Source organism: Choloepus didactylus, chromosome 18 (genome assembly GCF_015220235.1).
Source record: "Choloepus didactylus isolate mChoDid1 chromosome 18, mChoDid1.pri, whole genome shotgun sequence".
Lineage (NCBI taxonomy): Eukaryota > Metazoa > Chordata > Mammalia > Pilosa > Megalonychidae > Choloepus > Choloepus didactylus.
In genome coordinates this window covers 75393228-75417358 of record NC_051324.1, presented here as the reverse complement: position 1 = coordinate 75417358, position 24131 = coordinate 75393228, and the positions used below count along the sequence as shown (strand labels likewise).

At 58.2% G+C, this 24131-nt stretch overlaps 1 protein-coding gene across 6 annotated transcripts; it reads right to left on the bottom strand.

The window, feature by feature from the left end:
* Positions 1-15942: 15942 nt before the first annotated feature.
* SLC25A10 (solute carrier family 25 member 10) lies at positions 15943-21787 on the bottom strand. 6 transcript variants are annotated; one of them, XM_037810721.1, is made up of 11 exons: positions 21639-21787; positions 19709-19828; positions 19134-19248; positions 18997-19045; positions 18690-18731; positions 17794-17837; positions 17640-17710; positions 17386-17478; positions 17077-17154; positions 16860-16916; positions 15943-16775 (listed from the first exon to the last, which is right to left on the bottom strand). In XM_037810721.1, exons 1-11 carry the CDS (start codon positions 21729-21731, stop codon positions 16674-16676), a joined length of 864 nt encoding a protein of 287 aa, XP_037666649.1. In that variant the 5' UTR covers positions 21732-21787; the 3' UTR covers positions 15943-16673. The 6 variants fall into 6 exon arrangements, 5 of the variants coding, with proteins under 5 accessions (XP_037666649.1, XP_037666650.1, XP_037666648.1 ...); XM_037810722.1 differs by lacking the exon at positions 21639-21787 and adding an exon at positions 20300-21469 and having other exon boundaries at positions 15943-16709; XM_037810720.1 differs by lacking the exon at positions 21639-21787 and adding an exon at positions 20300-21309.
* Between the last annotated feature and the right edge of the window lie 2344 nt (positions 21788-24131).

The following is a 24131-nucleotide window of genomic DNA, read 5'->3' as shown; positions in this document are numbered from 1 at the left end:
AAATCATCAGTTAATTGGCTGCAGCTGTGACTGATGACTCACCAAAGGGTGTGCCTTCCACAAGGAGAGAATGCAGTTGGCTGGATTTAATCCAGTCAATCAGTTGAAGACTTTTAAGCGAGACAGATAGGGGACCTTCACTTCTTCTGACCAGTGAAGTGTTTCCTAAGGAGTTCATCAAACATCTTCATTGGAGTTGCCAGTTTGCTGCCTGCCCTAGGGAATTTGGACTCGTGTATACCCACAGTTGTATGAGACACTTTTATAAATCTTATATTTACAGATATCTCTCATTGATTCTGTTTCCCTAGAGAACCCTAACTAATACAGTACCCTATTGTTAATGCCTTAGCTTGGACACTATTTTGGCCTTAAGACTGTAACTTTGTAACCAAATTAACCCACTTTATAAAAGCCTATCCATTTCTGGTGTTTTGCAAAAGGGCAGCATTAGCAAACGGGAACTGCCCACCCCCACTTTTTTTCCCCATTGAAATTACCCTTATTAATACTCCTCAGTTCTGTGTGTGAGAATGAGGTTAAGTTTAGCTTCACACGGGACAGGTGTGCCTTGCAGGGTGGGGCAGTTAAGGATTTGGCAGAAGGTTAAAAAGACAAACTGTAATCCACAGTCAGTCCCCCTGCTTATCCACCCACTATCCACAGTCAGTCCCCCTGCTTATCCGCCCACTGTCTACTATCCTTGCAAGGTGGAGACTCAGAATAGAGGTTCTCAAAATAGCCTCATAACCTGTTACCAAACTAGCCCAGACTGGCTCTAAACAGGCCTGGGCATAACCATTATAGTCAGGGATGGGGATTTGTTCCAATGGTTCCTAATGGTGAAAATTTGCGGGGGAAATGTATTTCAAATGTTTCCAATTTGGGCAGGCTGCATGTTTCAAATTTGCGCAGGCTAGTTAGGCTTGTCGAATAGAATGTAAACTCTGGAGTATCCGGCCAGTGGAGAAATGGGAGGGACTTGCGGTTAGGCGTAGGGAATAAATACTGCTGGGTCTATTGTTCTGCGTGCCAACCCCCACATTTTGGTTGGGTGCCCGTTCTTGCAAGACCGTGAATAAATTCTTTTCTTCTCCACAATCGGGTGAGTGTTTATTCCTTTTTAGGAATAGTGCTTGTTTCTGACATGTGCCCTTCTCCAGACCTCTCTCTCCTTCCTTTTTTTCTCAGCTGGTAGAGCTCCCTTTAGTATTTCCTGTAGGGCAGGTCTCTTGTTAACAAATTCTCTCAGCATTTGTTTGTCTGTGAAAATTTTAAACTGTCCTTCAATTTTGAAGGAGAGCTTTGCTGGATAAAGAATCCTTGGCTGGCAATTTTTCTCTTTCAGAATTTTAAATATGTCATACTACCGCCTTCTCGCCTACATGGTGCCTGCTGAGTAGTCACTGCTTAGTTTTATGTTGTTTCCCCTTTATGTGGTGAATCGCTTCTCCTTTGTTGCTTTCAGAACTTTCTTCTTTTCTTCAGCACTTGACAGTCTGTTTAGTATATGTCTCGGAGTGGGTTTATTTGGATTTATTCTATTTGGAGTTCAGTGGGCATCTTTTTTTTCCCTCTTTTCTTGCATTTTAATTAATTATACTTTAAATAAAATTACATTAATTTTCAGATCTTTTTAAAAGCAGTGAGATACAGAGTATTAAAATGTAGATAAGTATAAAAAAGATATGTAAGTCCGTGGAACAATAGAGAGAACTTTGGTCAGAGGCAGGCTAGTATACAGATAAAGGAAATCTCTCTGGTATGATTTGAAGGATTCTTTTTTTTTTTTTTTTTTTTTTCATTTGGTATGTTCTCAGATTTATTTTTCATAAGCAAGAGAAAAGAATGAGATTTTCATATGTGATGTACTTTGCACAGCAATAAGTTAGTAAGTCATTTGATCCTCACAGAAACTTAAGGATCCAAATTACTCTGAAGAAATAGTCAAATTGAAATTGATTAAAGGTAAGTAAACACAATACTTACATTTGTATAACCTATTAAAGCTTGCATCTTACAGTGTTTTTAAGTACATATATTTATTTTAATCTTATTTCATCCTTATAATCAAGAAGTACTAATTTTTTTCTTTTAGAGAAACAGCAAAATGGTAGAGAAATACAAGGAATTTTGTGTTTTGCCGGCTTAAAATCAAATGAGCAGAAATGCATCCTACAGGACAAAACTAAACAGTACTTTTATGTTTTTTTAATTCTATAAGTGATATAATGAAAAACCATTGTACAGATTTGGTCAAGATTTTTCTTAACACTTACATAACTGTTTTTTTTCTTTTGTAGAATGTATGTTTGTTATTTGTATACAGTTTTATTGAGATATATTCACATACACAGTGTACAATTATTCACAGTACCATCATCTAGTTGTGCATTCATCACCAGAATCAATTTTTGAACATTTTCTTATTTCCAAAGAAATAAAAATAAAAGTAAAAAATAACACCTAAATCATTCCATCTCTCCATCCCACCCTATTTTCCATTTAGTTTTTGTCCCCATTTTTCTACTTACCTGTCCACACACTGGGTAAAGGGAGTGGGAGCCAGGTTTTCACAATCACACGGTCACCGCGTGTGCACTACACAGAGCTGGCCCTGGCCCTCCCCCGGGTGAGGGGAGACCTTGCTGCTCCAGCAGCCCTGAGGCCTGAGTTCTAGCCCCACCAGGGCACCCCCACTGGAGTTTCATAGTTTTGTATTTTCCAGGCCATTAATGCCCCCAATAAATCAGGAACAGTTTGGGCCAACCTTCTGTTCTCCCTTTGTTTGCTCCTCCGCCATGTGGAGTAAGGGGCCCCTGCGAGGACGGCCCCTCCTGCTTTACCCACCTGCCCCCAGCACACCGCTCTGGCCCCAGGGCTGCCCCAGTGCCCGCCCTGCCGCCGAGCCTGCCTGCCTGTCAGTGCCACACGGCTGCCACCCAGAGGCCACCCTGCAGCTGGCCGGCTCTCTTCCCAGCTGGCAGCTGATGGTCGGACCCCCACGCACTGGCCACTGCTCCTTCATCCGTTCATTCATTCATTCTTTCATTCATCTTGTGTTCAGCAAATGACAGGGAGCCCCTCGCTGCTAAGGGCCAGGCCCCTGGTGAGCAGGGGACACATGGAAAGGCCTCATGGCTAGACAGACGGACATAGCCGGACACACAGCCCTGCCCCTCACGAAGCTGATTTTCTAGCAAGTCTCAAAGGAGAGAGATCGGGGGACCGGGCACAGGCACGTGCACGGAGATGGCCAAGGGGCCTGGCTGAGGTTTGGGGAAGCGGCCGGACCCTGGGGCTGTTTCCGGGCAGGCGCAGGGGGCCTGGGGGCCACAGGTCCCACTGCACCTGGAGAGGCCGCGGCCGCTGGGAGGGGTGGGTGTGCAGGAGGACACGGTGATTCCCCCAAAGTGCAGCCCCGGGAGAGGGAGGCCTTGGCCTCTGAGATGTCCTCAGGGTGGGCACAGAGTCGGGCCTTGGGAAAGACAGAAGGACAGTGTGGTCACTCAGGAGACAGGGGCTGGGGGCGTGGCCTGGGCAGTGGGTGCAGCCGGGGAGGGGGAAGGCGGCCCCACGGGATCCACAGAGGGGCTGGGTGGGGGGTGGAGCCACTGGGTCCGGGCCCACAGGAGCGGGAGGACAGCAGGGCCAGGATGGGGTGCGGGGGCAGCGAGGGGCCGCGACAGGTGCCGCATGTCCCCCTGCCCCCCGTGCCCACTTCCTCGGGCTGGTCTCAGGGAAGGGGTCACTGGGCCTGGCCCCCACCCTGCCATCACCTGTGATTTCCCTCGGCCCCCTGGGAACACACAGGGACCCTCCCCAGGGGTCCCCTCCTGGGTGGGCTCCCAGGGCAGGGAGCTGCTGGCGGCTTACAAGGAGCTCCAGGGAGCACCAGGGGCTGGGGTGGGGTGGGGGCCCCAGGGGAGGCGTCCTGTTCACCCCGGGAGGGAAACGGGGGCCTGCTGAAGCTTGGCCCTGGGCTGGCAAGCCCTGCTCTCGCCGGGCACGTGGCTTAGCCCCTGGGTGCAGCTCACCGTGGTCAGGGGTCCACTGCGGGACCGCTCCAGCTGGGGAGTCCTTCAGCACCCCCTCCCTGCTGGCCCTGGGTGTGTGAGCCCGCCCTCCATGTGACCCCCAGCAGAGTCCTGCGCCCCTCTCAGGGCCCTGCCCCCAGCCTCAGCTGGGAATGGCCTGCGTCACCCGCTCCCAGGCCCCCAAACTTGTCACGTACCTCTCAGCCCAGACACCTCTTGGGGTTCCCAGACTGTCTGCAGCCGTGCCTTTCCAAGACCCCAGCCCCCTGCAGCCGGCGTGCCCGCTTCCCCTCTTCAGATTGGAGGTGGAGGGGCATGTGTTGGGGCTCAGGGACCAACATCCTGTGGCCCTGCCCCACCCCCTTGCTGCGACAGAGGGGCCCCAGCCTCGGGAGCACCCATGGGAGATGCGAGCCCAAGACCAGGCAGGGACTTGGGCTGTCCAGGGTCCAGAGTGAGAGCAGTGGCCCCTGGAGGGGACAGGGCCAGCAGGAGGCAGAGCCAGTGTCCACACCAGGGTGCAGTGAGCACGCTCCAGGGTGGGTCTGGGTGGGGCTTCTGAGTGGGTGTGGGCGGAGCTTGTGGGTGGGTGTGGGCGGAGCTTTTCTGAGTGGGTGTGGGTGGAGCTTTTCTGAGTGGGTGTGGGTGGAGCTTCTGAGTGGGTGTGGGCGGAGCTCGTGGGTGGATGTGGGCGGGGCTTCTGAGTGGGTGTGGGCGGAGCCCCTGGGTGTGTCTGGGTGGAGCTTCTGTGTAGGTTTGGCCATAAAGTTGGGCGTGCACAGCAGCACTCCATCATAAAATGGAAATGGTATATATGAGATAGAGCTCAAGCGGGTCCTGAAGGTACAAGTAAGTTACATGAGGAAGTGGCCTGAATGCACATGGCCCCCACTCCTTCCACCTTACCTTCTCTTTCCCAGCCCACAGCTATGGCATCTAGGGGAGTTCCTTACAGTCAGTTGACTGAGGAAGAGAAAACTTGGGCCTGGTTTACAGATGGTTCTGTGCAATATGCAGGCACCACCGGAAGTGGACAGCTGCAGCACTGCAGCCCCTTTCTGGGATGTCCCTGAAGGACAGTGGTGAGGGGAAATCCTCCCAGTGGCAGAACTTTGAGCAGTGCACCTGGTTGTTCACTTTGCTTGGAAGGAGAACTGGACAGAGGTGCGTCTGTATACTGATTCCTGGGCTGTTGCTAATGGTTTGGCTGGATGGTCAGGGACTTGGAAGGAACATGATTGGAAGATTGGTGACAAAGAAGTCTGGAGAAGAGGTATGTGGATAGACCTTTCTGAGTGGGCAAAAAACTTGAAGATATTTGTGTCCCATGTGAATGCTCACCAGAGGGTGACTTCATCAGAGGAAGATTTTAATAATCAAATGGATAAGGTGACCTATTCGGTGGATACCAGTCAGCCTCTTTGCCCAGCGACTCCTGTCATTGCCCAATGGGCTCATGAACAAAGTGGTCATGGTGGTGTGGATGGAGGTTACGCATGGGTTCAGCAACATGGACTTCTACTCACCAAGGCTGACCTGGCCACAGCCACTGCTGAGTGTCCAATTTGCCAGCAGCAGAGACCCACACTCAGTCCCCGATATGGCACCATTCCTCGGGGTGATCAGCCTGCTACCTGGTGGCAGGTTGATTACATCGGACCACTTCCATCATGGAAAGGGCAGCGATTTGTTCTTACTGGAATAGACACATACTCTGGATATGGGTTTGCCTTCCCTGCATGACATGCTTCTGCCAAAACTACCATCCGTGGACTTACGGAATACCTTATCCACCCACCATCATGGTATTCCACACAGCATTGCTTCTGACCAAGGAATTGGGTGGGTCTGGGTGGAGCAAATGAAGTGAGGGGATGGGCACATGCTCATGGAATTCTCTGGTCTTACCATGTTCTCCGTCATCCAGAGGCAGCTGGGTTGATAGAACAGTGGAATGGCCTGTTGAAGACTCAATTACGGTGCCAACTAGGTGGCAATACCTTGCAGGGCTGGGGCAGTGTTCTCCAGGAGGCTGTGTGTGCTCTGAATCAGCGTCCACTCTATGGTGCTGTTTCTCCCATAGCCAGGATTCATGGGTCCAGGAATCAAGGGGTGGAAACAGGAGTGGCACCACTCACTATCACTCCTAGTGATCCACTAGGGAAATTTTGCTTCCTGTCCCTGCAAGCTTAAGCTCTGCTGGTCTATAAGTCTTTGTCCCAAAAGGAGGAGTGCTTCCACCAGGAGACACAACAATAATCCCATTGAACTGGAAGTTAAGACTGCTACCTGGCCACTTGGGGCTTCTTATGCCTCTGAATCAACAGGCTAGGAAGGGGATTACTGTACTGGCTGGGGTGATTGATCCTGACTATAAAGGGGAAGTAGCACTGCAACTACACAATGGAGGTAAAGAAGAGTTTTCCTGGAATACAGGAGATCCCCTAGGGCGTCTCTTAGTACTATCATGCCCTGTGATTAAATCAATGGAAAACTGCAACAACCCAATCCAGGCAGGACTACCAACGGCCATGAAAATTCAGGAATGAAGGTTTGGGTCACCCCACCAGGCAAAGAACCACGGCCAGCTGAAGTGCTTGCTGAGGGTAAAGGGAACATGGAATGTGCAGTGGAAGAAGGTCGTGATAAATGTGAACTGTGATCACATGACCAGTTACAGAAATGAGGCTATGACGGCATGAATATTTCCTCCTTGTTTTGTTATGAGTATGTTTGTATTTGTCTGTAAAGCAAAAATCTTTGCTTTCTTCTCTGTCTTTATCCCCTTATCATATGGCATAAGCTGTACAGTTCATTTTGCTGTATTTAAGCTAAAGGAAATCAATTTTAAGAGCTAATGTCAACCAAGGACTTGCACCTTATTCTGGAGAGTTTAGTGTTTCCAGTTGTATGCAGGAAAGTGGAGTATCATTAGGTGAAATATATGTCTGTTATTGTTCTCTACTTAGAGATAAAATATGGTTTAAGGTGCTGTGTATAACTGCCAAGTGACAAGGGGTGGACTGTGATGGTCAAGTTCATGTATCAACTTGGCCAGGTGATGGTGTCTTGGTGTCTCTGTCAAGCAAGCACTGGCCTAACCATTACTTCAAGGACATTTGTGGCTGGTTAATAAGTCAGAAGGCTGGTTTATTAAATTATCAGTCAATTGGCTGCAGCTGTGACTGAGACATCAATGAAGGGCGTGTCTTCCACAATGACAGAATGCAATCAGCTGGATTTAATCCAATCAGTTGAAGACTTTAAAGCGAGACAGACAGAGGACCTTCACTTCTTTGATTGGCCAGTAAAGCGTTTCCTGAGGAGTTCATTGAACACATTCATTGGAGTTGCCAGTTTGCTGCCTGCCCTATGGAATTTGGACTCGTGCATACCCACAGTTGTGCAAGATACTTTTATAAAATCTTATATTTAGATATCTCTTGTTGATTCTGTTTCCCTAGAGAACCCTAACTAATCCAACTTCTGGGAGGGCCTGGGCAGGGCTCCTGGGTGGTCTAGGCTGAGCTCCCTGGTGGGTCTGGGCAGAGCTTCTGGGAACTTCCGGGCACAGCTCTTGCTGTGAACCTGGCCTGACCTGGCCAGAGTCTGGGGCCACCGGGGTCGTCTGAGTCATAAGCTCATTTTCCACCCCAAACGCCTCCTCCGGGAGTGGGTCCGACGTGTGGATCAGGTCACCCTCTCTTCGTACCTGCTTCTCCCCTCAGTTCTCTGTGCCCCAACATCCCTGCACCTCACTGCATTAGGGGCTCCCCAGGTGTTTTTGGAACTCAAATGGGTGACTGGGTCCTGCTGTCTCCTCTTGGTGCCCAGCCTCAGGACCCGCCTTGCTCAGAGCCCCCATGAGCTCCCTTGAGGCGAAGCTGTGCTTTCCCTGTGCGCTCCGGTCCGAGTGGGACAGGCACCCGGATGCCACCGTGGAGTGGGGGAGGAGCTCGTTCCTGTGCCTGGGCCTCAGGGACCCTGGGGGTGACAGGGTGTGCCCCCCCCCGTGCCTGGGACCCAGGCCCAGAATAGGGCAGTGGGCTGCCGGGCTGGGGAGGGGGCACCCGCCAAACCACCAGCCAACTTCAGCCTTCCCCGGCTCAGCCAGCCGCCCTCCCCTCTTCATTCAGCTGCCAGGGGTGTCCTTTTATACACAAACAACAGTTCTGTTGAGATAGAATTCATCCAGGCAATTCCCTCACTTAAAGTGTACACTTAAAGTGTACAGATGGATTTAGTGTATTCACGGATACGTGCCACCATTACCACAGCCAAATTTAGGATGTCATCACCTCTGAAAGAAACCTGTGCCCCTCACCCCCCATCCCACACCCCACCCTTCCCCACCTCAGCCCCAAGTACCCACCACTCTACTTCTGTCTCTGTGGATTTCCCTCTTCTGGACTCCAGATGAACGGAACAGACAACACGTGGTCTTTGGCGTCTCAGCTTCATGTTTCTCATCCGTGTGGGAGCAGGTGGCAGAACTCCGTGCCTTTGTATGGCCGAGCAATATTCCAGCATATGGATATGATGCATTTTGCTTACCCATTTGTCAACGGATGGACATTTGGGTTGTTTCCAGCTTTTGGCCATTGAGAGTAATGACTCCACGAGCAGAGAAGTTTCTGGGTGGACGTGTGTTTCCATTTCTCTCAGTCTATACCTACGAGTGGAAATGCTGGGTCCTAGGACCGTGGTGTTTGGCCATTTGAGGAACTGGCAGCCGTGGGTGTCCTTCTAATACACAAGCCTGGCCCCAGCACCCCCGATCAAGACCCTTCGGTGGCTTCTGACTGTGTGGCCCGGACCCTGCCGGCACCCCTGGGTGCAGCCCCTGCCATCCGCCCTCCAGCCTCGGGCTTCTACCTCGGGACCCAGGCCTGCCATGCTCCTGCGTGCCCCAGGGCCTCGGCAGGTGCCCCTTCTCCGCCTGGCACTCTCCTGTCTCCCCTCCTTTCTTCAGATCCTGGCCCCAGGCAGGCTCCCTGCATCCTTCACACCATCCTGTTTGTCAGTGTCCAGGTCTGGAGGCCCCACACAGTAGCTGCTCAAAAATCATTCTGTGAGAGGATCAATTCTTTGAGAGGATCCAGAGACATTTTAATTTCTAAATGGGGTCATGATGGGCAGAGCTTATCTTTTGCCTCTTTTTTGCTAATGGTATTCTGTTTCTCTTTCGGTGACCCTCTCCCCACACTTCGTCTAGGTGAGGCTGGAAACCAAGGCTCGGTCAGCCAGCCTGCCCTGGGCAGCTGAGGTTGACCCAGGAGGGCCAGTCAGGGAAGCCAGGCTGCTGGACCGTGGCCACCACTTGAGGACAGGCTGCCTGGGAACAAAGCCACAGGAAGAGAAAAGCCAGCCCAGGACCGGGAAAAAAGAGATAAGACATCGCTCGAGCAGCTGGACCCAGCTGTACCTGAAGACACACACCCAGCCTTTCCAGGAATGTGAGCCAGTGCATTTCCTTTTGGGTGAGTCGGTTTGAGCTGAGTTTCTGTCCCCCGAAATCAAAGGACTCCTGATTAATGCAGAGTCAATGATCCGTAGAAGGATAATCTTAGCCCATTTTTTTGTCAGGCTGTTCTTTTCTTAGCAATTTCTAAGAGTGATATTAGGAACTTTTTGTCACATACTTTGCAAACATTTTGTTGTTCATGTTTGTGCTGATTTGTCTATAGGTCTTTCCCCACGCGTAATGGAAAAACTGATTCAGACGCACCTCGCAGAGACTGCGTTCCTTCACGGGGGGCTGCCTCTTCGGGCTGTGCTTGTCCCCCACCCCCCCGGTGGTCATGGCTCAGGTCACCTTGGGCCCAGGTCCAGCTGGAGCACCTTGAGGGACAGTGACTGGTGGGCTGGAGGGGCAGGTGGCCTCTGCCTGGTGCTGACGTCGGATGGCCAGCGGTCGGCCCTTTGTGGGGCTGGAGGATGCCAGCCTGCTGTGTCCAGCCAGTGGGCTCCCCTGCCACTCGGGGGCCGGGCCCCACACCCCCGAGACTGCTCCCCGGGCAGTGTCCCCTCGCTCAGCTCCACCCTCCAGGGAGACGCAGACACAGAGCCTGGGCCCCGAGCGTGGCAGGGACGGCTCCAGGCCCCGAGCGCGTCCTGGGGTGGGATGGGAGGGCAGGGCGGGGGCTCGCGCTTGGGCAGTGGCCTCCCCAGACGCAGAGGAGAGGGGCATTTCACCGCCTGGAAGCCCGGGGAGGGCTGGACGCCGGGCAGGCAGGACAAGGCCTGGGGGATGGCCGCAGCCGCGGGGACCTCCCGAACAGGAGGAAAACAAAGAGAGGGGCAAAGGGGGGCCAGGGCCTGCGACGGACAGGCCAGACGGCCAATCTGGGGAGCGCTCGGGCGAGGACTGGCGCTGGGTGTCCCGGGCGCCCAGGGGAACGGCCTAGCTGAACAGGCGCGCGGGGCGGAGGTCGGGCAGCGGGGAAAGGAGGTGGCGAGGCGGGGAGCAGGGGCGGCCCGGGCGGCTGGGAGCGGGCAGCCCTGCCACTCGCGGACCTTCAGGTAAACTGGCAAGGGCGAGCGCGGCCCGGAAGCCGCTGCAGGTGAAGGCACCAGCGAGGAGACGCTGACGTCGTCCTGCCGAGTGCAGAGGAAAGGACAAAGATGGCGGCGACTAGGGACCAGCGAGCCGGTGCGGAGAGCCAGGGCCGTCCAGGAGAAGGTGTTTCTGATGACGGAGGACTTCACAGGAGGCAGAACACGTGTGCAAAGGTGGAACGGGAGCAACGCCCTGAAAACAAGGGAGCAAATTTGCAGGAAAGGAGCACACCTCATTCCAGAAAAGAGAAAAACAAAAACAAGAGTGAGGTAACAATGGACCCTGAGCCCAGCCTGGTTGCTCAACCGAGATTCAAGGTCCAGGAGCTACTTGGGCACCGAGGCAGGGCGGCAGGGCTGCTCCCGGGGTGTGCGGGGACCCGGGCCGGCCTCGGGGGCTCCAGTCGATGCCACCAGATAAAAGACAAGGACAGTTGACCCTGTGCCCAGCCCAGCAGGGGTTCCAGGGCAGCCCGGGGCCTTCCTTGGAAAGCAAACACCCAAGGATGGAGGGTGCCTGGGGAGCCGGGCGAAGGGCCGGGCCCCAGAGCCGATCCCAGCCGCGGCCTCCTGGGACGCAGCGGCCCCGGGACTCAGGGAGAGGTGGCCGGGGACACGGCGGGGGGAGGCCGAGAGCAAGGGCCGCCTTCTGAGAGCCTGAGCCCAGGCTCCTCGGGGACAGTGTTAGACCTGGCGATGCCCACCCTAGAGCACGACCGCCCGACCCCGGGAGCAGGGATCCATCTTCCCCTCGACAGGACTCGGAAGAAGGAAGACATCCTCATGGCATTTCTTAGTGTCTCCATCATCTTTTGGGACCTTCCAAAGACTTGTTGGAAAATCAGTTTCCTTTCCCCTCACTTCTGCTTCTCTTTTCTTCTGTCAAATCCAAGTAATGTGGGGAAAATACCGCCAGGGCAAGCTCACGCCTGCAGCACCCGTGGCCCCCGCCGCCCGGCCAGGGCTCCCTCTGGATGCCCCTCACCTGAGGGCTCGCAGGCCGCCGGGGGCTCATTCCAGGCGGCGCCCATCCCGGCCCCAGACGGCGGCCTTCCATGGGGTGGGCACAGAGTCTCCCAGTGGGCACGGTGCCAGCCTTGCTCAGTTCACGTTCCTCTTTCACTGAATTCTCTTGTCACAGTTGAATGTGCGGATCTTCCTTCTAAGAAAGCTATTTTAAGTTTTATATGTAATGTTTTTTACGTGAAATTATAAATATCACATATCCTATCATCCCATTTTAACTGTTTTTCTTTCTGTTTTTTTCTTTCTTGACAGCCACTCCCCGAGTTCAGGCTGTGGGAGCAGGTGGTTGTGGAGGGAGGGGTTTCTGTTTTTTGTTTTTTTTTTAACTTTTTATTTTGAAATAATTTCCAACTTACAAGACAGTTGTGAAAATAGTACAAAACCCATACAGAGAACTCCAGCATACGCCTCACCCAGACACAGTTTGCCACATTTGCTGCACTGTCATCTCTATCTATCCATTGTCTGCCTGTCTGCCTTTTTATCTATCTATATTCTGGAGAGTACACTGTAGGTATCATTTTCTTTGAAGTCTTAATACTTGCATGTATTTTTCCTGAGAACAAGGATACTCACTTATTAAACCACCTTACAGTCCATATTCTGATTTTTCCTTATGTTCCTATAATGTCCTTTTGGGCATTTTTCTCCGCCATTATTAGATGTAGCCCAGGATCATGCATTGCATTTAATTGTCATTGCCTCTTCTTTAGTGTCTCCCTTTTTTTTAAATCATGGAAACATACATGCAACACGCAGTTTTCCATCTTGGCCGCTCCCAAGCCCGCAGTGCTGCAGAATCAGTTCTGTTCAGTGTGCATTCCCCTCCCCACCCCAAGCAGAAACCCTGAGCCCATTACGCGTTATTGTGGGGGAAGCTTTTATTGCTTCACTCCTTCCTTTCTACTTTTTCTGTATTGCTTGAGTTTTTTTTTTTTTAATCAGCAGTTTTATTGAGATATAATTCACATCCTATATAATCCACTGGATTAAACTGTACACTTCAGTGGTTTTTATATATTCACAGACTTATGCAACCATCGACACAATCAATTTGAGAACATTAGAGAAAAACCCCCTAACATTAGCAGTTACTGCCCACTCCCCTCCACTCCCAGCCTTCTGCTCTCTCTCTATGGATTTCCCTGTTCTGGGCACTTCACATAAATGCAGTCACATACCACGCGGCCTTTTGCATCTGGCTCATTTCACTCAACATAATGTTCTTGGGGCTCGTCCATGGTGCAGCAGGAATCAAACTTCACCCCTTCTTATGGCCCAATAATATTCCATTGTCCAGGTGGACCTCATTTTATTTATCCATTCCCAGCTACTATAATTATGCTGCTATAAACATGCAAGCAAAGCCTTCTTGTGGATTGTTCTAGTTTGCTAATGCTGCAGAATGCAAAACACCAGAGACGGATTGGCTTTTATAAAAGGGGGTTTATTTGGTTACACAGTTACAGTCTTAAGGCCATAAAGTGTCCAAGGTAACACATCAGTAATCGGGTACCTTCACTGGAGGATGGCCAATGGCGTCCGGAAAATCTCTGTTAGCTGGGAAGGCACGTGGCTGGCATCTGCTCCAAGTTCTGGTTTCAAAATGGCTTTTTCCCAGGTTCCTCTCTAGCAAGCTTGCTCCTCTTCAAAACGTCACTCACAGCTGCACTGAGTTCCCTCTCTCTGAGTCAGCTCATTTATATGGCTCCACCGATCAAGGCCCACCCCGAATGGGCGGGGCCACGCCTCCATGGGAACATCTCATCAGAGTCATCACCCTCAGCTGGGTGGGGCACATTCCATAGAAGCACTCAAAGAATTACAATCTGATCAACCCTGATAATGTCTGCCCGCACGAGATTACATCAGAGACAATGGCGTTTGGGGGACATAACACATTCAAACTGGCACATGGACATTTTCCATTTCTGTTGGGTTTATGCCTAGGAGCGGGATTGCTGGGTCAAATGGGAACTCTATGTTTAATATTTCAAGGAACTGCTGCACTGTTTTCCAAGGTGGCTGCACCATTTCCACTCCACCAACAGCACAGGGGGCTCCTCACCAACACTTGCTATTATCTGTCTTTTTCATCTTAGCCAGCCTGGTGGGCGTGCAGTGGCACCTCGCTGTGGTTTTCACTTGCATTTCCCTGATGGCTCATGATGCCAAACAGCCTCTCATTTGACCCTTGGCCTCGTGTGCATCTTCCGGGGAGAAACAGCTATCCAAGTCCTTTGCCCGTTTCATAAATTGCCATCTGTCTTTTTTATTGTTGAATTGTAAGAGTTCTTTATATGTTCCAGATAAAAGATTTGCAAATATTTTCTCCCATTTTGTAGGTTTTTTTTTCATTTTCTTGATGGTGTCCTTTGAAAATCCCAAGTGTCTAATTTTGATGAGGTCCCAAATGCTATGTTTCCTTGGTTGCTGGGCTCTTGGTGTCACATGAGAACCTGCTGCCAAATCTGAGATCATGAAAATTTGCCCTTGTGCTCTTCCAGGAGTTTTAGTTTCGGCTCTTACATTTCAGCCTCTGATTCATTTTGAGCTGACTTTTGTTTACGGAGGGAGGTGCCCACGTCACCCTTGTGCCCGTGAGTCGTCCCTGTTTGTTGAAAGGACCCTTCTTTCCCCACTGGAGGGTCTTGGGACCCTGGTTGAAACTTATCTTTCAGATAGAGAGACGTGGTTGTCTAACGAAACACCCCTCCCGGGCAGGCCTGGGAGCCGCCCGTGCGCCCAAGTAGGAAGGCACCCCCTGCCCCGCTTTCCCGGGGCACGTGGCCTGTGCACCCCCAGGACCGGACGCTGGGGCTGCCCCTTCAGCCGTCTCTCAAACTGGTTTTGACCACCGGCTCCCTGGGAGGTGGGGGCTCCCTGACCTGCCCCAGCCGGGTCTTGCTGCCCCTTTCGCCCAGGCGCTCCTCCCAGGCAGCCACGACATCTGCGGGGATGGCCTTTGCCCAGCGGCCCTCCCCATGCCCACCCACCCGTCCTCTGCCCCTTGCCCCACGGTGCGTCATGTCCAGGCCTGTCCCCGCCAAACCAGACTGGGCACTTCTCCCAGCGGCCAGTGCATTGTGCCAGTGGGGAGCTGGCTGGGAGGGTGCCCCGGGCACATTCACATGTAGGATCAGGCCATTCCGAGGCCCAAATCAAAGCAGCTGTAGGTGTGGGAATAACGCCGCTCAACAAAAAAGGCAGCTCTGAGACGGTGGCCCTGTGGCCCGGCTCTGGGACCTGTGGGTGCTGCCCGGGGCCGAGAAGCCGCTGCTGGTCTAGTCCTCGGCGCGCATCCCCGCGGCCTCTGTGGGTGATTCTGACCTGGGCGTTCCGTGCCGTGGGGGACCCCCAAACTCTCCGGCAGCGTCAGGGCCACGTCTGCAGGCCCCGGGGACAGACCCCAGCCAGCGCTGGGCTCCTGCTGCACCTTCCAGAATACGTCACCCACCCCGAACGCTGCGGGAACCAGGCAGCCCCCACCAACTGGGCTGGTGGGACAGGGGGTCCGAGTTCTGACAGGGTGGAGGACAGGCCAAGCCCGGGCTTCGGGGAACACGACAGGAAAGGGCAGAGAAGAGGCCAGGGGCGTGCAGGACGCTGGGGCTGGCAAGGGGACTGCCAGGGAGGTGCGTGCCCGCCTGGGGCCTGGGAGACTCGCTCACCCGTCTCCTCGGTAAAGCGCCACCAGCCGCACTAAGTCTGGGACATCTGCCCCGACCCTGCCCCAGCGTTTACGTGTAAGCAATGGGCTCTGCGCCCAGACGACCCCCGGGCGGGCAGGGTGAGCAGAAACCAGCTGGGGGGCGGACGGGGGCGTTTTCTCTTCCATAGCAGCTTTCTCAGTACTGGTGGTTTTCAGTGAATTCACAAAGCTGCGCGACCATCACCACACCCCACATCCTACTTGTCACAGATGCCTGGAAGGCTCTAGAACAGTCTCCCTGCTCCGGAAGTGGGGTGGGGCCGCTGAGGTGTCCGTGTCCAGTGAGCTGCCAGCAGGTCTTCCCTGGGGAGGGCAGGGGGATCCGGGCAGCCCCAGTGCCCCTGGCTGTTCGCCCACCGATCAACTCCGGAGAAGGGGGGTCTCCCCAGCCCCCCACCCCAGGGGAGGGGACCCCTGCAGTCAGCCCTGCCTAGAACTCCCAACCCCGGGGGCCTGGCGGTAGCAAGTACCTACTGGAAGTGGGATGACCACAGGGTCTCAGCCCCCAGCCCAGTCACCCTGCCCTTGGGGGGCCGTGGCCCACCCCACGCCCTCCCCGGCTCCTGCACCCCACCGGGCGCGGCTCCTTCCCACGCGTGACAACGGGACGCAGGGCTGTCCACCACCGTTTATTAGCTGGCTGGTCACCAGCAACACCAGGAGGTGCCCCAAGAAGCACCCCAGCATGCCTGCCCCTGGCGCACCCCGGCCCCCCAGTCCCTGAGGACGGCAGCAGACTTTCTGACAGAGTTTTGGCAAAACCAATCAATGCACGAGGCAGGGCTGGGGCAGGCGGGGTTGGAAGACGGGCCGGATCCTTTCTGCTGCGGCTGCGTTATTTGTTCTCCCCCCAGGAGCGAGACGGCCGACGGTGGAGAGGTGGGGTCCGGTCACCTCAGAGAACCCACAAAGGCACTGGTCCCACACCCCCACGTGCCACACAACTCCGAGTCGGAAGCTGCTGGAAGTCAGCGCTGTGGGCCCAGGGCAGCCCCGGGCTGGGGGTGATGGGGAGACCACGGGCAGCTCCTGAGAGGGGCGGGTGGACAGGACTCCGCTGGAGAGGAGCTGCTCCCCAAGCTGGTGGGTGCCCCACAGACCCACACGCCCTCAGTAAGCCTCCACAGGAGCCGTGGGGGCTGCTGTGCACCCCGGAGAGTCTGGGCACAGGGGGAGGGGGCTTCCCACTGGCTCAGAGGCAGGAGGGGGGAGGCGACGCTCAGGGCGAAGGTTGCCAAGGCCAGCCCCTGCTGGGGGGCTCGGGGGTCCCCGTGGGGACAGGAGGCAGGGCTGCCGCTGGAAGGGGGGGGCCACCGGGCCACGGGACCCTCCAGGCCAGGTCAGGACGGCACCCGGAGGCCAAAGTGTTTGCGGAGCTGTTCCAGAAACACGAAGGTCAGCACAGTGTGGGGCACGAGGCGGAGGCCGGCAGGAAAAAGGCCCTGGGCGAGGCGGGGAGCAAGGCGTGCAATGAGCGTGGCCCCTGCCCCCCTGCCTGCACCCCCCAAACCCTCCTGCACCCCAACCTTGTAAAAGGCCAGCGGGCCGAGCTTCGCCGTCTCCACGGCACAGTGCACGACGCCCTGCGGAAAACCCAACAGAGCAGTCAGAGAAGAGCTGCCCAGCCCCAGAGCCTCCCGGGGCCAGAGATGGGCGAGGGCGGCTGGGGACAAGGGTCGAGGCTGCGTGGGAGAGATGCCCGGGGTGGCCAGGCGGGGTGCCCTGCCCGTGCCCCCCACTCACCCGATACTCCCCCTTGGCGTTCATCAGCCGCGTCTTCAGCACGTCCAGGGGCTGGCACAGGAACGTGGCACATCCACCCTGGGGGCAGGCTTGTCACCACCTGCTGCGGGCGGGCACCTCGGGGCTCCCTCAGGACGGTCCCGAGGCCTGGGGACCAGGGGCAGCAGGGGGATGCCCGGGCCACAAGCCCCTCCCCACTGCCCCAGGCCCGCTGCAGCCCCAAGGGCAGCTCATGGCCTGCCCAAAGCCTCCTGCCGCCCCATGCCCTCCTCACCCCAGGCGCCCTGGGTCCCCATGCAAGGCACTCACGGCGATGAAGCTAGCGATAAGGTGAGCCAAGATATTGTCAGAGAGGTACCCTGTGCTGAGAACCAGTTGCTTGGCCTGGTCGTAGCAGGACAGCTGCGGGGACAGAAGGAGTCAGGGACCAAGCCCCACCCTGTGCTTCATGGGCAATCCCTCCACACCTGGGCGGCTCAGGTGAGACGCTGGGGCGGGGCCCAGGAGGGCGGGGCCCAGCCAGGTGCACATGCCGCTGCCCCCCTCCCCACCCCTGCACCTACCTGCCCCACAGTGACCAGGGCCCCCCGGCTGGATGCCATGCTGGCGCCGGAGAAGAGCTTTTTCAGACCCTCTGCAGGAGGAAGGGGGTGTCAGGCACTGACTGGGCCCCCCACCCCATCCAGGGCCCCCGCAGGCAGGACCTGCACCTCTCACCTTCTCGGGCCACCCGGTACAGGCCGTCCAGGGCGTGGGCATAGCTGGGGGGCACAGAGCAGCCCCCGTGAGGTGCAAACCTGACCCCAACTCCCCATCTGAAAGCGTCGAGGGGCCCACGGACAACAGACCAGGGTCTCTCCGCCCTCAGGGCTGTCATGAGGCTAAAGGGCCCAAGTCCACGGGGAAGCACGGAGCACCAACCCCCGGGGGCTGTGGGCTCTGAGGCCGGCTGGGGGCAGCTGTTACCGGGCGTGGGGGACAGCCCCGCACAGCCCCCAGTTTGCTCAGGGTCACAGTGGGTGCAGGTCCCACCTCCCCATGGTGCCCCAGGCTGGTCCCTGTCCAGGCCGCAAGGCTCCTGGGGGCACTGTGTGTCCGTGAGCCCACCCCACGTGGTTCCGGGGAGGCCCCGCAGCCTGGTTTTAGGATGAGGGCTGCCGTGGGGGGCCTGGCCCGGGACTGCCCAGGGGTCGGCCTGCGGAGCATGGGCTGGAAGGGGTCACCTCCAACCCGGCACCCCTCCGCCTGAGCGTTTTATTCTGGCGAGTGGCACTGCGGTTACCGCATCTCAGGCAAGCAGCAAACGCTTAACGGGCAGAGTCCTCCAGAGAGCGTGAGTTTCAAAACCGGGTCTTAGACCTCCCAAGGGATGAGCCTTTATCACCAAGGGAAAGCCCCCAGCCCCCAGCCCCCAGCCCGTGGCCCATTTAAACGCCAAAAGCCACGGGAACTTGGCACCGAGAGGAGAGTGGAGAATGTGGGCACCTCTCCTGTCTGCCGGCCGGGACGCCCCCCGCCCTGGCCCCCACCCAGTTCCACGGGGGCGGGAATTCCTGTAGCCCCCCGCCGCCCGACCCCCAGCCCCTCCCGAGTGTGGGGCCCCCACTACTCACTTGCGCCGCTGGCTCGGGGGCAGCTTCATGTCGTTCTGCATCCTGGGACAGAGCCAGCAGCTCAGGGGGTGCGGTGGGGAATGGGGGCCCAGGGGACAGGGAGACACCCCAGACTCCAGAAGGCAGAGCTGCACTCCCGCTGGGTCCTGGGGCTCCCCCCCATACTGCACAGGATTCCGGGGTCCACGATGAGCCCCCGAGGTAAACCCCAGGAGCACGGAGCAGTCTGCTCCAATCCCAACACACCCGTGACCCCAAGCCCTGTCCAGGCCAGCCCCAGCCCCATTGGGGGACAGAGCACACTGACCTGACGTTGATCATGTCCGCGGGGGTCCCCACAAAGCCACCAGTGAAACCTGAGGCCACACAAACACCAATGCCGGACCGTGAGGCTCGCAGTGGCCATCAGGGCCCCCCAACCCGGCCACCAGGCCAGCCACTCACCGCCGACAGCGCCCAGCAGCACCTTCTTATAGAAGGGCAGGGCCCCCGAGCTGCCCCCGGCCAGGCGGTCGCGCACGGTCTCGTAGATGGCGAAGCGCGTCAGGGAGTAGGTCATCTGGGGGCGGGGAGACTCAGTGGGCAGGCGGAGGGGGCAGCTCCTCACCCCAACCTGCCAGGTGCACTACGCCGTCCCCTCAGCAAGGCCTGAACCCAGAGCCCCCTGCTCCCCCTGGGCCTTGGTTTCCCCATCTACAAGGTGAGCCTGGAATTTGCTACTCCTTCCTCGGAAGCAGCTCGTACGCCCATGCAGTGCCCGGGTGGCAGGACGGGCTTCGGCCCGGGTCTGGGTAGTGCCGGCTCCTTCCACCTGCTAGGGTGCGGGATCTAGGGGCACCCCTAACGGACAGGTCCAGTGAAGGCTGAGGAGGGCAGTGGGAAGCCCGCTCCCAGGAGGAAGGCGGGCGGGTGGGATGTGGGATGGGGGTGTCAGAGGCCCAGGAGGCTGGGCAGGGATGCCACCTCCCGAGCCCCCCAAGCCCCCCACCACAACCCGCCACCCCTCAAGTCCCCTGTACCTGTCTGCAGAGAGAGGCACTGAGGCCGTTGTAGAGCGCCAGGACGCCGTTGGTGCGCACCACCTGCAGTGCCATGCCCATCATGCGCAGCTTCACCTCCTGCTGCGTCTGCAGGTGCACCTGAGGGCAGGGGTCACCCCGGTCAGCCCAGAGCCCCCAGGCCCCCCACCCCAGGCCAGCACTGCTTGGAGCCCTTTCCCAGAACCCACTGCTTCCCCAGGTGACTCCAGGTGCTAGATGCAATTGTGACCCCTGTTTGGAGATGGAGAACTTTACAGCCGGGAGCCCCTCAGCCAACATGGGGAAGGGTAGGCGAGCCCCCCAGGCCTGCTGCACACTGCATGCTAGCTTGGGGGCCCCCATTCACAGGGGACGACACAGAGGCTGGGTGGTGTGGTGCTGGAGGGGGGCTGTGAGATGTGAGCCCGGCCAGGAGACCCCAGAACCCCACTTTATAACCACGACTGGCCTCTCAAGAGAGACAAAGAGGACGAAACCCGGGACCCAAGAATGTGCAGAAGCCTGGGAGACTCGGAGATGGGGGGTTCCCGGGGGGGCAGGGAGCCTTGGCAGGGGTACCCACAAACCCACTCCTGCCAGCTCGAGCACTGCAGGCAGGAAAGCTGCTGGGCCAGGTCCGGGTACCACTGGCAGGGGATGACCCGCAGGAGGCCAGAGGTCAGTGGGCGACAGCCAGGCCTGGGACCCCAGCTGGCCTCCTCGGTCCCTCCCGGGTGCCATGGTGGCCAAGGGGCTCAGTGCCTCGGTGCCCTCCTCCTAGGGCCCAGCCTGGAGGGAGCGGACACGGCCAGTCCACCCCCTGCAGCCGCCAGCCCGCTGTGGTGGGGGCTGGGGGCTGGTGTGCAAACGGCCCTGGAGGCTGGGCGGCCACGTGAAGGGGGCCACAGTCCAGGCCCACAGGGCAGCAAGGCCCCCCACTTCATCCCCCGGGGCTGGCATCTCTCCAGGCAGAACCTGGCAGCAAAAAGATCATCTTGCAGGTCCTGCAGGTGATGGGCGGGACGCTCCAAGGAGCCTCGAACAATGGACAAGAGCAAGTGCCTCAAGGTCACGGCGGCGGCTGCCCAGAGGTCGCTGTGAGGACCCAGCCCGAGCCTCCCGGCCCCCTGGGGTGCAGGGCCCAGGTGGGCTTCCGGCCCGCGGGGAAAGAAAGAACCGCAGACGCGGGGTTTCCCCTTCCCCCAAACCCAAAGGCGCCGGCCCGGCTCTGCCCCCGGCACGCCCCCCACCCCTCGCCGGTCCTGCCCTCCCTGGGTGGCGGTGTCCCTTAGGGACAAGTGCGGAGATGAAGGGCCCCTGGGCCAGGGGACGCACCTGGCCGGGCTCCAGTCCGGGTGTCAGCACAGGAAGGCCCCGGGGCGGGAGGCGGCCTGGGGCCGGGCCAGACCTCCCGGGCGAGTCCGGGCACAGGGCAGCGAGGCCGGCCGCCCACCCCAGGCCGGGTGCCAAGGGCCGGCCGCCCCGGTGCTCGGCGCCCTCTTGGCCGCAGGCCCTGGCTTCTCCCTCGGCGCCTCGGCCGCGGGGTCACGCACAGCCTCGGTCGCACCCCCGTAACCCCCTCCCCCCGCACCCGCACTTTTTTATTTTTTAAAGAGGGGGGCGCGTGCCTGCCCCTCCCGCAGGGCCGCCCCCAGGCCGGGAGCCCGCAGGCCCGGGGCGGCCCCCTGGACTTGGGGTCGCCCTAATGGGCTCGGGGGTCGCGCGAGGCCCCCGATGGCCCGGAGAGCAAACCCCCCCGGGCCGCCCCGAGCGCCCCCGGCCCCCTCGCCCCGCGCGGGCCCAGCCCGGCTCGACCCGGCCTCCCAGGCGGAGCTCGGCCGCGGCCCGGGGCGCTGGGAGCGGGGTGCGGGCCGGCGGCGCCGCGGGAGGGTCTCGGCCTCCGGCCCCGGCGCCCGGGCCGCGCGCTCACCTTGAGCAGGTCCAGCGGGTGCGTGCAGCAGGCGGCCCCGCAGGACGCCAGGCCCCCGAAGTACCAGCGCGACACGCGCGCCTCGGCCGCCATGGCCCCGCGCACCCGGTCCCCGGCGCCCGGTTCAAAGCGCCGCCCGCGCGCCTGGGGGCGGGCCCCGCCGAGACTCCGCCCCCGGCCCGAGGGGCGGTGCCCGCCTTAAAGGGACCGCGGCGGTGGGCCCCACCACCACGGGCGGGAGACCTCGCCCCCAGGGCCCACGGCTTGTGCCTCCGCCAGCGGCCGGGAGCGCGGGGCCGGGACAGGGCGCAGGGGACACGTGTCCGCGCGTCCCCTGGCCCTAAGAGGGGCCAAGGAATACAGCTGGGGCGAAGGCCACCTGCGGGGACTGGCTGCCTCCCCTGAAACCCCGGCAGGGAGGTCAGGGCCCCTGGGCCACCCCCTCCGGCCTCGGCGCCTCAGGCTGTTTCCATCTGCAGGGGCCGCCCAGACCTTCCCCCGGCCGCTGAGCCTGCAGGAGGGCCTGGTGGCAGGGCCCCTGCCCTGGGGAGGGACGCAGCCCTCGGGCAGTGCTGACTGGGTGTGTGGAGCCACCACCCTGCGATCCTGGGTCTGACCAGGACAGGCTCGCTTCCCTTGCTCTGGACCCTTTATGCTGCGTGAATAGCGCAGTTCTGCTGAAAGTCCGTGTCGTGCTGGGGCCTGTGTGCCCGGGACAGCACCGGGTAGCAGGCGACTCTACCCCGCCCTGCCCCACCCCCTAGGCGGAACTGCCACTCCGGGGGGCCGCGGCCTCCAGTGACACTGCCAGCCAAGGCCAGCAGCACCCGGCACCCAGAGGCAGTTGGGACAATGGAGGTTTCCGGGATGGGAAAGTGGGCGTGGGCAGCCCTTGAACAGTCAGCAGAGCCTGGCCCACCTCCAACAGAAGCCCCCCGGCTTCCAGACCCCCACCCCCACCATTACCCCACTTCCCAACAAAGACAAGGAAGTGAGAGTCAAGTCCCTGAAGCCCCTCCAGGGCTGGGCCATAGGGCCCATTCTCTCTGGGACCTGCACCCAAGAGGGGTGAGGGGCATTGGGAATTTTGCATCCAGCTTTGCCACTGAGCACCCAGCGATTCCCTAGCTCTGCGTCAGAGGCCTAAAATGAGCAAACCTATTTGCCCAAATCAGCCACATAGAGTCTTTGCACTGTGTCACTTCTGTGTCTCCCAGGACTCCAGGTGGCCTCTGACCACTGAAGTCACCAGCTGGTCTGGGGAGGCAAACAGTTGGTCACAGAGATGCTGTCCGAGCCCAGAAGTGACCCTGGACCTTGGTTTTAGTGGGTTTCTTGGATCAAGAAAGATGCCGCTGGAAAGTGGAAAGCTGCGGGACGTGGCTGCCACAAGCCATCAGTGATCAAAAGGCCAGTCAGAAATCAGAGGAACCACAGAAAACAGAAAACATGCCCAAAGGCTGGAGCATTCTTCTTGAGAAAGTCCCCACCCAAACCCTAAAATACACTGAAAAACTCGCTTTAAGTGCAAGAAAGGGGTGATAAGGAGAGGCAGGGGAGCCCAGCCAGGCCTCTGCTGGGGCCTTGCTCTGTCCTCTTCGGCCCCTCCTCCAGCTAACTGCTGCCAGGGCCGGAGCTGCCTTAGTGAACACACCAGACTGGTGGCCTCAGGGTAGATACCAAGTCTTGGGCAGTGGCAAAACCACTGCAGGAGACACAGCCAACCGACCTTGACCACGTAGCAGCTGAACTCGAGTCAAGGTCAAGTGGGTGAGAGATAGCCAGGCCATCCCTGGCCCTGTCTGGGTCACCATGTCCATTTTCAGGTATGACAGTTCTTCGTGGGCCACGTACAGTGGAGCGGATGAAGCAGGGTGGGCCAGGCCCACCAGGAAGCAGAAAACACTGGAAAGATGCCCCACAGTCTTTGGGTTGCCCTAGAACCTAACTGAGAGCTCAGGCAGAGGCCCAAGCAAGAAGCCATCCCAGGGACGGGGTGTCAGCATGGGGCAAGCACCGGCCCCCAACAGGCAGCAGCTCGCAAGGAGGTGCCCTCCCTGTCCTCACCCAGGTGCCAGTTCACTCAGTGACCTCTGAGGTGTTGGGGCCACTGTCTCTGACCTTCACGTGCCCACAGGCCCAGGATGGAGAAAGGGGAGTCCAGTCATCACCCCCAGTGCTGAGTGGAGAACCTGCAGCCGGGCTCTCAGAAAGGACACAGGGTCAGGGGCCTTCAGGTCACCATGGGAGGGGCCTGAGGGCAAGACCTGGCCAGGGACCCCGAGCTCAGACCAGCCCTGTGGGGGGCTCTGCCCAGCTCCCCTGGGGAGAAGGCATTAGCTCCTGGAGGGCCCATCACCCACGTGGCCCATGGGGGCCCTGGACAGGCCCCTGCCCCTCCCCCATTCCCTCGGCACCACCTCGGCACCCTGCGTCTTTCCAATTGGGGACGGGGGTGCGATCTGGAAAATGAGGCCAGAGGGTGGTCCCATT